This window comes from Miscanthus floridulus, chromosome 4 (assembly GCF_019320115.1).
Source record: "Miscanthus floridulus cultivar M001 chromosome 4, ASM1932011v1, whole genome shotgun sequence".
In the NCBI taxonomy this organism is placed as follows: Eukaryota; Viridiplantae; Streptophyta; class Magnoliopsida; order Poales; family Poaceae; genus Miscanthus; species Miscanthus floridulus.
Genome location: NC_089583.1, coordinates 87851521 through 87866986, shown reverse-complemented (window position 1 = coordinate 87866986; position 15466 = coordinate 87851521). Strand labels below are relative to the sequence as shown.

The 15466-nt window shown below is 43.6% G+C and overlaps 1 protein-coding gene across 2 annotated transcripts; it reads right to left on the bottom strand.

The window, feature by feature from the left end:
- Positions 1-6192: 6192 nt before the first annotated feature.
- LOC136552002 (sodium/hydrogen exchanger 6-like) lies at positions 6193-12449 on the bottom strand. 2 transcript variants are annotated; one of them, XM_066543545.1, is made up of 22 exons: positions 12114-12449; positions 10836-10887; positions 10666-10725; positions 10562-10586; positions 10396-10481; positions 10195-10306; positions 10009-10071; positions 9891-9910; positions 9720-9814; positions 9538-9565; positions 9002-9034; positions 8875-8922; positions 8739-8799; positions 8493-8590; positions 8345-8420; positions 8213-8232; positions 7953-8050; positions 7745-7854; positions 7418-7504; positions 6950-7059; positions 6696-6796; positions 6193-6544 (listed from the first exon to the last, which is right to left on the bottom strand). In XM_066543545.1, the coding sequence occupies exons 1-22, from the start codon at positions 12307-12309 to the stop codon at positions 6492-6494; spliced, it is 1632 nt and encodes a 543-aa protein (XP_066399642.1). In that variant the 5' UTR covers positions 12310-12449; the 3' UTR covers positions 6193-6491. The 2 variants fall into 2 exon arrangements, with proteins under 2 accessions (XP_066399642.1, XP_066399643.1); XM_066543546.1 differs by having other exon boundaries at positions 6950-7053.
- Between the last annotated feature and the right edge of the window lie 3017 nt (positions 12450-15466).

Here is a 15466-nt window from a genome sequence, read left to right as displayed (position 1 = left end):
AGGGAAAGGTTGGAAATCATGAGGCAACCCTTATTCTAGGATCCAGAGTGTGGCAGAACCACCTAATCTAATATCTCCTAGGAGTGCTCATCTTCCATTAGACACTAAGCACTCGAAGGAGGACACCAAATTATGCGGTCCCATCGGGCACACCTCAGGGGAGAACCCAAAAATCCACATTTTTCCATCAGGATCATAAATGAGAGAATAAAGCTTACATCATTTTTAACCATTTCTTACATCACTTTTAATACAATATTAGAGTATAATAGGTATTGTATAACAATGGAATGTAATCATATTATTAGAGTTATGCACAATTTAAGTTATAGCAGAATATAAACATGTTATCAGAATTACAGCGAAAATAAATATATATTCATGACATGATAAAGCATTGATATATAAACTATGACAATAGAGTATAAAACTTGTATTTAGAAAATATTTAGTGAGAGTTATGAATAAAAACTATGATCACAGCGTAAAGGAAATACTCTCTGAGCCCACCAGGAGGAATCCACACACAATGGTCAGCTCTAGCATCCACCTGTCACCTACAACAGGGGGAAATAAAACCCTGAGTACTCAATTGTACTCAACAAGACTTATCCTATAGGAGAAAAGAAAAGACTCCAAGGATATACAAGGCTATCTGGCTTGTGCGTTTATTGCATCTACAGGAAGCGTTACTAAAAGTGCGTCCTTATATTTGATTTCTATTAGCAGTGCGTTCGTTCATTAACTAACCAATCTATGTAAGCACCTGCGCTACTTTCAAGCAGGTGGTAAGCAATTAGATTTCCTTTTCCATTCCATCTTTCATCTTCCAGTTCTTACTATGGCGCTAGACCTTCGATAAGCCATACCGGATTTCCCGGTGATTCATGAATCAATGCCCCTAGCTGGGTACTCCGAAAACACATGCCTACTTGTACCCAAGGCACAAGCAGGACCAACCCATCACCCTTCTATCCTAGGTGTCTAGGTCCCTGTCCAAACTAGGACTCCAAGCCCCCACCCCTGAGTCCCGGACTCAGTGCGGTGCAAGGACCTCCTAACCCAAAAAACCACCAAGACAGTCGGTCCGAAAAGAGACGGATCCATGACAAGAGAGCAATAAGTCTTTCAAGCGCCCATACTCAAGTATGTGCTCGGAATAATAAGTTTATGACTTGCATAGAGTCTTATGTAATGGTCGGTCCTTAACCGACACGGACAGGGAAAGCAGTGTAACCAAGCTATGCCCTCGTCCGTGGTGACACAACCTCTTACACCCACCAATACCCAAACCATATCCCTGCCCAGTCACCATTTTTCCTTTCCACCATTTATATATTCCAAGTGATAATAATACAATAATATATTTCCTATATCTCGCGAGTGACAGGTAATCACTCGACTTCTACCAGAGTCCTGTAGCATAGCAATCTACACGATCATGTAATACTAGTAAGACTCATAGGATATATATATATATATATATATGCAAGTGGGTTTCATTCAACTCCTTAAAACTTAATGCACAAATATAATTTAAACTACAGAAAAGTAGGGGTTATGCACCGGGGCTTGCCTGGGTAAGATATATATTAAAAAGTTAGTATCTGCATCTTCAGATCATCTACCATCAACTGAACAGAAAGCTCATTGCATCATCTCTTGGAGAGAATATCATTACACCATCTTCGGATTCCCAATCATCCTTCAATTGATTCGTTGATCCATCATCGTGCCTATATGATATGCATTGATGCAAAAGCATAGATGTAAATAATCAACGACAGCCGAAATGTTTAGAAATCCGATTACACCTCACAAGCTAACGAGATAGCTCTAACGCTGGTCTACGTATCCATGTTGTCGAATAAGGCGTTATCCCCCAACAATGTTTTAGTTATACAATTCAAGTTGGCTCTCTATTCCATTCTATCGTTTTAACCTTTATTCAAAATAGTGCATCATTATCTATCTAGCAAACTGATTATTCTGGAGCTACAAAAATTACCGTGAGTAGCTAATAGTATTAGTAATTTACTAGAAAAATTCTTAGAGTTAATGTTATCACCGATTTATCACGGAAATTCCTACAAGTTCACTTTTAACAATATTAAGCATGTTAACATAATTAGGGCAACCCCAAAAACATGCTGAATCTATGTGAACAAAATACACTAGCAGATAGATCATGATTTTAGGAGACTAACAAACTTGGTTTGGCATTTTTATGATTTTTATTTGATTTATTACGGATTTACAAACTTTAGCTATTTTAAACAAAATAGTAAACTCAACAGAGAAGAAAAAACACCCACGGGCCGCATGAGGCCCAGTCGGCCAAGGTAGACCAGCCCACGATGAAGCCCAGGCAGCGGATGGCACGAGGATGGACCAACGGAGGCGGTACCAATCGAGCCAGGCGGGGCGGCACAAGGCCGGCCCGACGCGCGACGCGAGCGGCCCAGCCACGGTGGCCTCAGGCCGGCCCAGTGCGCAGCATGAGCGGCCCAACCAGCCGGCCCACGTGTGGCCTACCCAAACTGGCCTGGCGATTTTGCAAAAATGACCCTACGTTTTCTCTATTCAAACCTAGGTCCATAGTCCTATTTAAATGAGTCACGTATTTCGCAGTAAGGACCCTGTACAAAAATTCTGTTTGGATTCATACCCTTCACTTTATTTTCTTCATACAGAGGAGCAGAGGGGGGGGGTCCGGCTGGGAAGGACACGGCGACGACGGGAAGCCCGCCGGTGAGCGGCACGGGGGACCACGCGACCATGGCAGCAGGCGATGGTGGCACGCCAGCACGGTGCTCGCACGAGACCGCAGGAAGCAGTGGCGTTGTCCCAAAAGCACGGCCAAGCGCAGGCGCAGACAGCGGCCGATGAAGGCGATGCGTAGGGCAGCGTGGGTGACCATGGCGCACCAACGGGAGGTTGCGACAGGTGGCTAGCGAGGGCAGCCCTTCGGCACCGGTGGACCAGGCGCTGAAGGTGGAGCCCCACGGCAGCATCGGCGGCACGTGACAACCCGACTCGACAGCATCGATGGCTCCCAGCGTGGATAGTGTCAGGAGGGAAGCGCAAGAGCAGACGTGGCCGGAGAGGAGGGCGTGACCAAGAGTCGACCCCCGACGAGGCGAAGCTACGCGTGGCAACCCAAGCCCAGGCGCGCTCGCAGGAGGTAGGACGACTGAGCAGCGGCGAAGGAGCAGGGAAGGGGGCGGCGCCGCAGCACAGAAAAGGCAACGGTGATGCGGTGCACAGCAGCGCGGGGGAGAAACGGGGTGTAGCGGCGGGGAAGCGGGGACCAGCGCAAGGCCGCAGGCATGCGCACACTCGTGAGGGAGGAAGAAGGAGGGCGGCACTGCAGACATGGGGCAGCGCAGCGGGGAAAGGCAAGTAGGCTCTGTGATCCAGCGTGGGGAAGATGCAGGCCCAGCGCGGCCGAAGAGCTCGCGCACGGTGGCCGTGCATCAACGGGCGTGGCCTTGGGGGGTGCTGTAGGATAGCGGCATGGCGGCGCCGAACCGTCGAGGCCAGCAGAGGAAGGCGAGGCGAGGTCCGACTACGGCGGCGCAGTCAGCGAGTACTCGAGCGAGACAGCAGGGAGCAGAGAAGTGGTGTGTCGGACCCGGTCGAGATGGCCGACCATGGAGAGGCGTGGATGAACCGGCGACGCGGGCATCGGGCAACTACGGTGACAGCCGTGGGGCAGCAGGACCAACGCGGTCCGTGCCGCGCGACGAACGGACTGAAGCTGAGATGCCACCTCACGGCTGTAGAAAAGGAAAGGGAGAGAGAGAGGAGGCACAAACGTGCGAGACAGCAGCGACAGCGGGCCACGGCGATGTCAAGGACATGGCGTGGGATAGGGGCGCATGTGGCACAGCATGGCCGGTGCCGGTGCACGTACAGGTAGGGAGTGGACATAGCATGGTAGGAGCAGGGCCACATGCTCTCCTGAGGAATTTCAAGCGAAGCAGCACACGACAACAGCAGGGACGACACATGCTCCACGCTCTACGGCAGGGCACAGAAGCAGACAGGGAAAAAGAGGGCCTGTTTGTTTCCGCTCATAAGCGCATTGGCGTCCGAGATGCGCGGAAAACGCCGCCGAACGGTCTGCGGCGCTCGTGCGTTTCGTAGCAGAAAATGAACGCGGCTCGGCGGTTCCCAAAACGCGGCCTCAGAGCCATGTTCGCTCAAACGCGAACGCGCGATACGGCATCGCAGAAACAAACAGGCCCAGAGAGAGCAAGCAATCGACTCGGCAGCGCAGCGCGGCGCAATAATTTGGGTGATTTATTCCACGTGGGGACGCACCACCGTCGTCAAGCGGTCAGAACGGTAGCTGTCGTGGGTACGTTGCCAATTTATCTAGAGACTAAAACGAGTCTATACGTAAACGTAAACATGTCACTAGACCAAAGCTTTTCAACTGAGCGTGCTTACCAAAATAAACACGTGAGTATATATATATATAGAGAGAGAGAGATCGTTTTATTTATTAATGGATTTTATTTTAAAAAGTTGCTTTTCATGCTTAATCTAATAGAACAAACCGTTCGTTATTTATTGGCTAGAATTATCGCTCGACATTCCTAAATATCTTTACGCACTGAGTAATTTAACTTGAGCGTTTATTTGAGTCCACTAAACTGAGTCACACAGGATTCGCTTATCGCATCAAGTAAGTTTTAAATAAAAAATCTGAGAAACTCGCTTCAGAATTTTTTCTTAGACCTAAATCGCGGTGTTAAACAAGCTCGTAACAACAGAGGTGTTACACAGAGTATGGTGGTTAGTCCCATATTTCCGTGTGGATATAGTTGTACACCTCTGCAGAATTTGAAAGCCTAAAGTCCTTCGAGACGGAACCATTCGGTTGTTCCTACTTTCTATACCCATGATAGAGTAACTATAGAATTTGCTAATGTTGCAACTTATATGTGGTAATCACTCTTTTAAATACTATATTTCTTTAATGGTAATACTCTAAAATGGATCATGAGCATGTCATTTAAGAAACGTCATGCGCTTTTCGCAAACGAACAAATGCCTATTAATACTCTTTGCATCCACCAAATATCTATATGTTGGAATTAAGTCCTACGAGTACGAAATGTACTCACAACGCTGTCGTTAAGTTGTTTTGCAGGTTGATAAGGTTTTTCCTCCGAGATTAGCTCCGATGAAAGCCACGGTCAGTAGACTTTGGAAGTCTTCCTAGATGAGCTGCGTGTAACCCGATGAATAGTAGAGTGAAATGAGATGTTCCCTAGACTGAAGGTAGAAAATAGGTATAATGTTAGTGTCATTAGTAGTTCTCGCCTTAAACTTATTTTATCACCAATGATATTTCAATTATGTGTTGGAGACTTGGAGTGTGTATGCAACTGAGTTATTTGGTATGCCTTGTATCGAGTATCTATATATAACTCAACGCAAAGATCCTGAAGAGGAGTTGCTACGTGCGCTCCTGGGGGGCCTCGCGGTGGCAATGGCCCCGTTTGGCTTACCCCATATTCGGCTTGTTCGGCTTCTTTTTTGAACCGGAACAGTGTTTTTCTCTCACAACAATTTAGCCAGAACAGTGTTTTTCAGCCGGTTTCAACCAAAATTCTGCCAGCCGAACGGGACCAATATAGCGGCGACCCCCACAATAAGCATCAGCATAAGGTAAATTCCAGTGAAACGAATAGGGCCACAGTCATCAATTGGTTCATTGCCAAAGAATTGGTACACATAGTTTATACAAGTTTCTAGGAATTTCTTATAAATTGCATAAAGAGAAAAATGTGCTTTCTACTATTGGTACGGTAGGACACTCAACTAATTGCACATCCATGTTTTTTTGTCCTATAATAACTTTGGCAAGTCTTGATTTTGGTAAGCCTAAGTTTTAGCTTACCATGATTTTGGTCAATAAGAATTATCAGCCCCAAGAATGCCTAGGTTTGCTAGACTAATGCGTATTGGACATTTGGTTGGAAATGTTGAGGGACGTATTTCCCGGTCCCAGTAAGAAACTGATTTCTAGGGCCTATATTTGATATTCAGAATTTCAAACAAATTCACGAATATAGGAAAAAAAAAGTTCACTAGCGGAAGATTTGGGAACAATAATTCCCATCATGAAACTGGCGCAAGTACGCAGCACCTAGCACAAGGTTCGGCACGATTCTGAAATCTAGACGAATTCAATTTCGAGGAACCTACTACTGTTGCAGGTGCACAATACACACAAAGTTTCTGATGGAACGGACCAGAGCAGAATTTCAAGGTTGATAAATTCCACCTATATATAACTCTACGTACAAAGGCTACTTACGTCGAACTATCCTAACTAACTAATGTTTATAGCTTAATAATAATGGCAATGCTATGTTCGAATGTCTAGTTGCACTTTCCACTTTGGGTCGCCGAGAAAGGTGCAAGGAGTATCGTGTAGATTCCTGGAAGATATAGGCACTTCATATCTGCGGTCATCAATCATGTACCTCCAAATCCCCAGGCCCTCTGGATACCGTCAATTCTTCATCTGCATTTGCATCCAAGAGCTATAGTTAGTCCCAAGGAACAGTCAAGTTAATAAAGGTTCACTTTGTAGATGCTGTATAACAAGGAACGGAATAAAGTGAGGAAAATCTTTAAGGAAAGAGTATCTAAGCTACATGGACGAGTTCTCTTACTGGGACTTTGACTTTCTGTAGTATCATCATCGCAGTCGCCATTTCGCAAAGTGAAAATAGGAGTAAGGTAATTTTTGTCCAGTAAAGCGAAAGACGAGGTGCTGCATAATAAGAGAATTGAATCACCGGAGTGAGAAGCAGCACTTGCTCTACTGTAATAAGTTAACACAATAAATAAAAAAAAAACTAGAGGTTGTAAAAAAAAAATCAAACGAGACCAGAAGCATTTCAATAACAGGAGCTAGTTAGTTCACCTTCTCCTTAGATCTCTAAGTTTAGATCTGAATTTGCTTGAAGTGGATGCTCCTTCATCATAATTTTGTCCCATGTAACCAGTGTCGTTGCCATTAGAATTCTCCTGCAGCTACCAAGCAAGCCATTTATAATACAGAAAGAACCAGTAACACTCATGGTATATAAAGTTGAACACAAATAAAATACTTGAATTAATGGCATTGGACAACATTAATGGTACGTTTGTAAGCACCAAATTAAAACCACAACATGGTGATCACAACCCCTGACGTGTTTGTAATTTTCTATGCAGATGACAAATAGAGTGCATTTCTGTAGAGAACCACTAGGAGGGGGGTCATGATGCAAGGAATGCAATGTTTGTATATATCTTTTTTAGTACCAATTGGCATTAAGGTTACAATGCACTGGATGACTCGAAAAGACCAAAGTGTTTTGTTGTTGTTACACACTGCAAAAGAAGTTACCTCATACAGTTGGCGATAACGGTTGCTGTCCCCAACTACCTGTAGAGCCTCAAGCATTGTTCCAGTTGAGCCACCAATAAGGAGTACCTTGAACATTGCCATGCAAGGGTTATTTATGCCAGAATTTTGAAAGAATTCCAAAGGATAAATTCAATTCAAATCAAGTAAATTCTGCATTTGAAGCAAGGCCTTGTTATGTAGGATCACAAAATTCAGAGGCATACCATCCAAATCATTTCCATACAGATATTCTATGTTCATTTTTATTTACTTTAAAAAAAAGTTCATTTCTATATAATGTGGAACGAATTACACCCAGCGACTTACAGTTAGAACAACAATAGATGTGGTAGCAGTAAAAATTGTCTCGCCATGTCCATCCGGAAGATCATGAACAGACTGAAGAGCGAGGGCAAAAGCCATAGCTCCTCTAAGTCCTGAATAAGAAGCATCAGTACTTAAAAGCATGAAAATATATGACGTCATAGTTTATGGCAGAATTATCGAAAGTGAACATGTTTTATTGCACACATACCACTATACCAAAGAGCCTGCTGATATTGCCTAGGTATTTGGCAATGTGGAGGTCGTGCCAAATTCAGTATGTATGCACAAGAGAAGACATTAGCAGCCCTTCAAAATAAAAACGAGATGAGAAACTGAAAATGTAGATAAGCAGCCTATTAACAAAAAGAAAGTGGAAACTGAAAAGCATTTTCCAAAAGCAGTCAATCAAGTTGATAAACATCCCAAATCAAAGAAAATAAGGGGGGTTTTCGATCAGCCAAATGATACCTTGCAAGTAGTATGAAGATCTACACGTCATTGATAAACAACAGATTAAGGAAGCAACAGAAAAATAGAAACATATTTCATTATGTACAGTGCATAGTAGAGGTTTGGTGGTTCAATCCAACAGAAGGATACAATTGAGAAAAATATGAATCCAATATGTGACCAGCTTTGACGTTCCATTGCAATATCAACTCCCATGTATATGAACCTGAATAGAAGCACAGCCAACTCATCATCTAGAGTTGTTTGCATATGCAAGCTGAAGTACAGTCTGACTTACACGAAAGCTTCTGCTAGTGAAGAAAGAAGATGAAAAAAGCGAGCTGTAAAACGCTGAGAATCGTCTGATAAGTTAGAGAATGTGTATCTCTTCATCACCTGGAAGTAAAATTCTTTTAGTAAGCAATTTAGGTTCACGAAACTGAATTTTGCAGCTACAACTCATAAGATAAATGGAAGCATTTTCCTAGTCCAGTAATAAAAGCCTAGAACAAGATCCATGGTAAATTATTGGAGTTGAACTTACAATACCAGTGAAGAGAATAGAAACAATGCCAGATAGACCAATGCCTTCTGCTAGCATGTACCTAGTACATATGATGGTAACTAACAGAAACCTTTAAACGAAACATAAAAATAAATGAAGTTCAAATAAGGCTTACGAGAAGTATGGAAAAAGCACAAACAAGCAACTCTCCAGGTTGTGAAGGCTGAAAATGATACAAAGTTTAGTTGTCTATGTGATGGGATCCAGTTTCAGACAAACTACAAATGTCAACTTTTACTTACTTCTCAACGCCCAGTGCTGCATACTTGAAGAGGTTTGACTGAATTAAGGACTGGCAAAGTTGAGACATGACTTGACAAAAGTACAAAAACACATCTATGTGGTGGGCATACCCAGTGCAGAGAGCTCCCGCTCTGTGCAGGGGTCTGGAGAAGGGTGTCAGTGGCAAGCCTTGCCCTCGCCTGTGCAATGCGAGGAGACCGCGAATCGAACCCGGGACCTTCTGGTCACAGGCGGTAAGACTCTACCGCTTGCACCAGGCCCGCCCTTCAAAAAAAAACACATCTATGTGGTGCTGGTGCAAAAGGGTGTCTTGAAAATGGAAGTTGCAGAATTTGGGGGGAAACTTTTAAGATCTAGTGCAGACTTTTGCAGTCTACATAGCTGTCAGCCCTTTTTGAGTGAGCTTCAGCTTGTATGCACTAAAAAAATCCCCATGAGTGAACAAGACTTACTATGAAAGAAGCCAAACCTCCCTCATACCTTTCAAGATTAATCATGTTCATTTTTATGAAGTAAAGTTAGATTAAAGGATATGAGAGCGGAGATTAGTCCAACACCGATGCCTACATGAGAAAAGGTCATTAGAATATCAAATGTGAAACAACATATAAATGTTTACAAGCAATCATAAAAATGAGAGGAATAATCTGATTAAGACAACTAAGATTATAGGCTGCTCGGAATCTGTTCTGATATACATAAAGAACTACAAAATACCTGATGACATTGATCCAACAAAATTTTCAAGAAACCTCAGAATTACAAGGAAAAAGTTCTTTCCAGAATGGTGCGTCCTGATAGATGCCATAGTCCTGAGAGGTAAAGCTATTCAAAATAGGATTCTTTGAATAAGAAATAGAAAACACAACTCAGAAAGCACATCCTCACCTGTACAAGGATATAGCCACCTTAAATGACAGACCATAGAAGGGTACCGAGAATTTTATAAGCATCAGTAGAAAAAAATTAAATAACAGGTATGAGGTAAGGAAAAGTTTCTGCATACAGCGTCATTTAAAACTGATTCTCCAAAAACCAGTGCATATAGATTTGTATCAGTGCCAAGCTCCTGCAATTCCATAAACATTCTTTCAAGATAGAAGTAGATATGAGAGGTATGTAAGAATTTGTTTCAACATAGCAGCAAAACATGCACAAATTCTTTGAGTATTTGATAAGTGGTGGCAAAAACCTGAAATATAGACAAAACTGTCACAGGATCAGTTGCTGATACAAGAGCACCAAACATCATACACTCCACCAGTGGGAGCCTGTAGACAATGTATAGTAACCCACCAAGGTAGCTGACACAGGTGTAAATTAGATTACTTCCATTTGTCAATGGAATAAATAAATATGAAAACGTATCAATGCAATAGAAATGGGTTCTTACACTAAAAGACCGGTAACAATGGAGGCAATGAAGGTTCCCAGGATTGCAAATGTTATGATAGCATCAAAGTTCGAAAAGAATGGTTTCTATAAAATAAATAATAATATAATGAGTAACTGTTCCTGATATGCTAAACAACTAAAGGGCCTCAAGATCCAACGCTTACTGGTGCTAAGCTGAATCCTGACTGGGTAAGATGCAGTCAAGTAAAACATGAAAATATTCCACAATAAGCAATAAGAAATAAAAGCAGAATACAATCAAGGATATAATATAATCGGAGGCAGTAAGAAGAGAAGGAAGAAGTCCTCCCGAAAATTGAACCATCTCCTGAATTGACAAAAGGAAAGAAACATCAAACAGTGTTCAAAAACTAACAACAATGCTTTTGTGGGGATTATTTGGTCTACCAAAAGGAGTAAGAGATGTAGCATATACACCTGATGCTTTTCTGAGTGTTTGATATGTTAGCAAGCCCTCCAACAATCATCCCTGACACCAAAAAATATTAAATGATTTCTCATTTCTCATCAGGGGTGCAATCCTAAAAGCTTCAGTTTACCAGAAGAAACTTGTATAACAGTTCAGTAGTTCACAGTACCGATTCAAGATAACATGACTATTCCTATTCTGGTACATGCCTTAAGAAAATATCAATAAAATAACAAAGCGAAAGCTCCTAAAGGCCCTCAGTAATTCATATTATTCAGAAAAGTAAGTCAATATAATCAACTTGGCAACTCATGAGCATGGCTATCAACTATATGAATGCCTGCGTTAGGTTTTATAGGTAAATACATTAACTCCTGAGTCATAGCAAGTGACATGACACGTGTCACATGAAGCAGACAATTGTTTTAAGAAAAATGCAGAAAATAAGCATTCGATTTCATTAGAACAACATTATTGAATTAACAAACAAGACCTATTCAGCTGAGAATAATGCATAGACATGGCCTGCCATAGATCGAGCGCATTGACAGGGCATCATATTAAAAAACCACATGTTTCCATGTGGCATTAACTGACCAAATATTCTAGTAACTGAAGTGTGAAAGTGAACGTGGACTCAACATATTATCTGACTCTAAAAGTGACCCATGTTACTAGAGGTTCTATTCTTAAGGTTAGTAGATAGAAAATAAATAGTGTTAGTAATATTATAATCCATCTGTCATATTCATCTTAAACCCTCACTTATCATAAAAGCTAAACCAGTTTCTAGCAGCAACAAGATAGTTGATCAGGATAACAAGCATCCTTCAGTGAAAAATGCCAAGGTGAAGGCTCATTTTCTCTCCTGCAAAGCGCAGACAAATTACAGCTATTGACACGCCATGATAGTAGAATCAGAAGGCTGCGATCTAACAATGTAGATAAATACTAATGGAACCATACAGTATGGTGCGTGCATTTTATGTTCATCGAACCCAAGGTCCCCTTAAAAACACTCTCATATTCTCTCTCAAAATAAAAAGAAAAACTGAACTCTCCTATGCCAGATGAACACATTTGCTTTGGCCGAACGCTCCACGTCGCAACTTGCATTTGTCATAGCCGAATTCATAACATCCCCAAACCCCAACTGATCCGGTCGCATTTATCTTACCATCCCCCAACCACTTGAATTTTAGAATCCCCAGTGCTGATCGGCATTTCGAAATTCTAGCAAACAAAACTACGAGGATCAAGGTGGCGGACGGGGTACGCGTACGCACCGATCAGGAGGGAGCCGCTGGCCTCGGGGATGTAGTAGAACTTTCGGCGGCGTAGGATGTGCCCGAGCACGAAGGAGAGCACGAGCATGGATATCTGAAGCAAGATGCCGACCCCCGCCGCCTGCTCCTCCACCGTCCCCGATCCCGTGGCCGAAGCAACATGAGGCGCCGCCGCCACGGCAACCCCCGTCTCCATTCCCACACCTTCTAGAGCTCCTCCCCGGCCTTCTCCGACGATACGTTCGCCCCGGGTTGGTGCGATTTTCCCTCGACGCTTGCGCTGCGCGGTGGACGCCTCCTCTCCTTCCGTTGCGGACTGGAGACTGGACTCGGCCGAACGGAGTGGCGAGGAGGGGTGGCGGAGACGGACGATCGTGGATGCGTTTTCTGCTGGTCCAACGGACTGGATTTAGGACTCGGTTGTGGGCCTCCACACCGCGGGAAGAGATCCCTGGGCCCTGGGGTCTCCAGATGCTCTCAGGACACCTTTACCCTTTAATATTTTAATAATCAGTTATAATCTTACTAATGTCATGTGAGAGACTTTTGACTGTCTTCAGCAACCGTTATCTAAAATATAAGACTCATTCTATATTTGGGTAATGTTAAAGGGCAAATGGTTTGATACCCATTTTTTGTTTTCTTCAACAATAACACCCAAAAGAGAATCCTTTATGCAAATGAGTCTTTAGAAGAAAGGAAACTCAGACTTAGGTAATATATTTTCTGACATCAAAATGGGTCTTTTCATATATGTACTATGTTGGAGGCTAGAGAGAGAATATATAAATAATGAACACTTAAAAGTTAAAATACTGGGCACATGCGTGAGAATCATGTGTCCATGATCATCATGGCTTTTAGTCTTGGTGAATATGACGGAACGTAAACACAAGTCTATGTCTAACGTATGCATTAAATATGTGTTAGATAGAAATTATGGTAGTTTTTATAGATATTAGTTGCACTGTCACGTAGGCAATTTGCTAATGTGGCAAGTGATTTAGTGAGAGAGAGAGGGGAAAAATTCAAGAAACCAAATCTAACTAAGAAACTAGGTCTTCACGGTTATCGATAGATAAAAAAACTACTTGTAGCTCATTGGGAGAGCAAATATAATTTTTATAACTACTTATGTTTTGTACCATAAAAAATCTTACACTGTGAAGGATAATTTCTTGGTACGATGTCCTATGCTATATAAACTACTAATAATTTCTTGCATTGAGAGTGCCCTTATAGTACTTCCTAGGGACGTAAGGTCAAAGTTGTCGAGATCCGAGTTCGAATGGGAAAAAAAATGACAAGGATTCTCTCAAGATTTCTCATCGAATCAATTAGTCAAGCCCACTAGAGCATACAGTGGAGTCTAATATGAGCCTGTTCGTTTCGGTTGAATTAGCTGTCATGGCTGAAAGTACTGCTAGTTAGTTTGGTGTGAGAGAAAAACACTATTTAAATCATAGATTATAAGTCAGATATGAGCGAATAAGCCGAAACGAACGGACTTTACGTCAGCTAGAGAAGACAGAGGCCACCAAATGATACGGTGAAGACGAGAAGCATTCGACAGATCATATGGTGCACATTATAGAACCGACACAATTGAAGACCTTGAACATCAGATCCACTGAATGATATGGTGCAGCAAGGAGCAATCCGACGGATTGTTTGATGCACCTCATCACAGTGGTAATAACAGTCAAGACCAATAGGCATATACCGCGACAGATGAAATGGTGGGCTACAAGTACATGGCGTCAGGTCACCCGATGAAGAGGACCACAACTGCTTTCGCTTCGTCCGGAACGGCCCGTTTTGTGTCTGGAACGGTTCCGGCGCGATATAAATTTACGAACAAACCGTTCGGCTGGGATTGAATCTCCAGTAACCGAACGAGGCCTTAGCTAATTTGGTTACCCACGTATGCCGTGATCAAGCTCTGGGGATATATATAACTTCATGTTTGGATGCCTGCACGGAACCCAAATGATATGCCCCTTTACAAAAGCAACCCGTAAGTCTAGCCCTCGGAAAATAAAAATGAAATCCATTTCTCCAGAACTAGGCTTTCGAGATGCACCGCATTAGTAAGTAGATTAACAAATAATTAGCATATTTTAAGGTACATTATTATATTTCAAAGTAGATTAAGACTTAACATGATAAAATCAACTAGTATACGATAGATAAATATTATTATACTACTTGTTTTCATTTTCATTTAATGTGATGTATCCTGATGTAGCTAACCAAATATACATCTACTCAGCCTGGTTTTTTAATGAGAGAATTATTTATTTGGCACTAAAACAAACCAGTGTTTCGTATTTGGCACTCGAAAAATTGAATTTTCTTATCTGGCATCAAGTTGAAATTTCCTTTCGTACATGGCACTGCCGTCCATTTAGGACAGTAACGGTGTCAAGTGACTGGTAAAAAGACATGAATACCTTGTTTGCAGCACAAACTCATGGTGCCAAATAGGGAAGTTCAGGTATTTTCGTATGGATCGGAATGGCAGCGGCTGGCCGGAGCTCTGCTGCTGCTCGGCGGTGCTTCGCGCGAGCTCGGAGCGAGAGCGAGAGAGAGAGAGAGAGAGAGAGAGAGCTCCCGGACAACCTGTTCCTCGACGTCCTGGGCCTGCTCCCCGCGCGCGACCTCGCGGCGCTCTCGGCCGCGTCCAAGGCTCTCTAAGTCATCGCCTCCCACGACCCGCTCTTGCGGGCGCTCGTCCTCCACGAGCTCGGCGGCACATTCGACTTCGCCGGGTCCTGGCGCGCCACCTACATCGTCGCCGCCTCCCGCGGCGGCCAGGCCTACCTCACCCCCCGCGCGCTCTGAAGATCAAGGGCTTCTACTCCGACTACCTCTTCCAGAGCTGGCTCTGCGCCAACACGGAGATGCGGCACGAGTGGCTTGCGCGGGACAACAACGAGCGCCGCCGCGGCATGTCCGTGGAGCAGTTCGTCACCGAGGTCGAGGAGCCCAACAGGCCAGTGCTGCTGGAGGGGTGCATCGATACCTGGCCGGCGTTACAGAAATGGAGCAGAGACTACATGCTGGAGATCTCTGCGGGTAAGGAGTTCACGGTCGGGCCAGTGAGCATGCCATTGGATAGGTACTTCTGGTACGCTGACAATGTCCAGGAGGAGAGGCCATTGTATCTGTTTGATGCGAAGTTCGTCGCCGAGGTCGAGGAGCCCAATAGGCAGGTGGTGACCGGGCGGTGGTTCATGCTGTTCGCGTGCCTGCTGATCCTGTCGTCGTCGGGGGGGGGCCACCTACGCCTTCGGCATCTACTCCCGGGAGCTACGGTCGGCGATGGGCTACGACCAGCGCGCCGTCGCCAC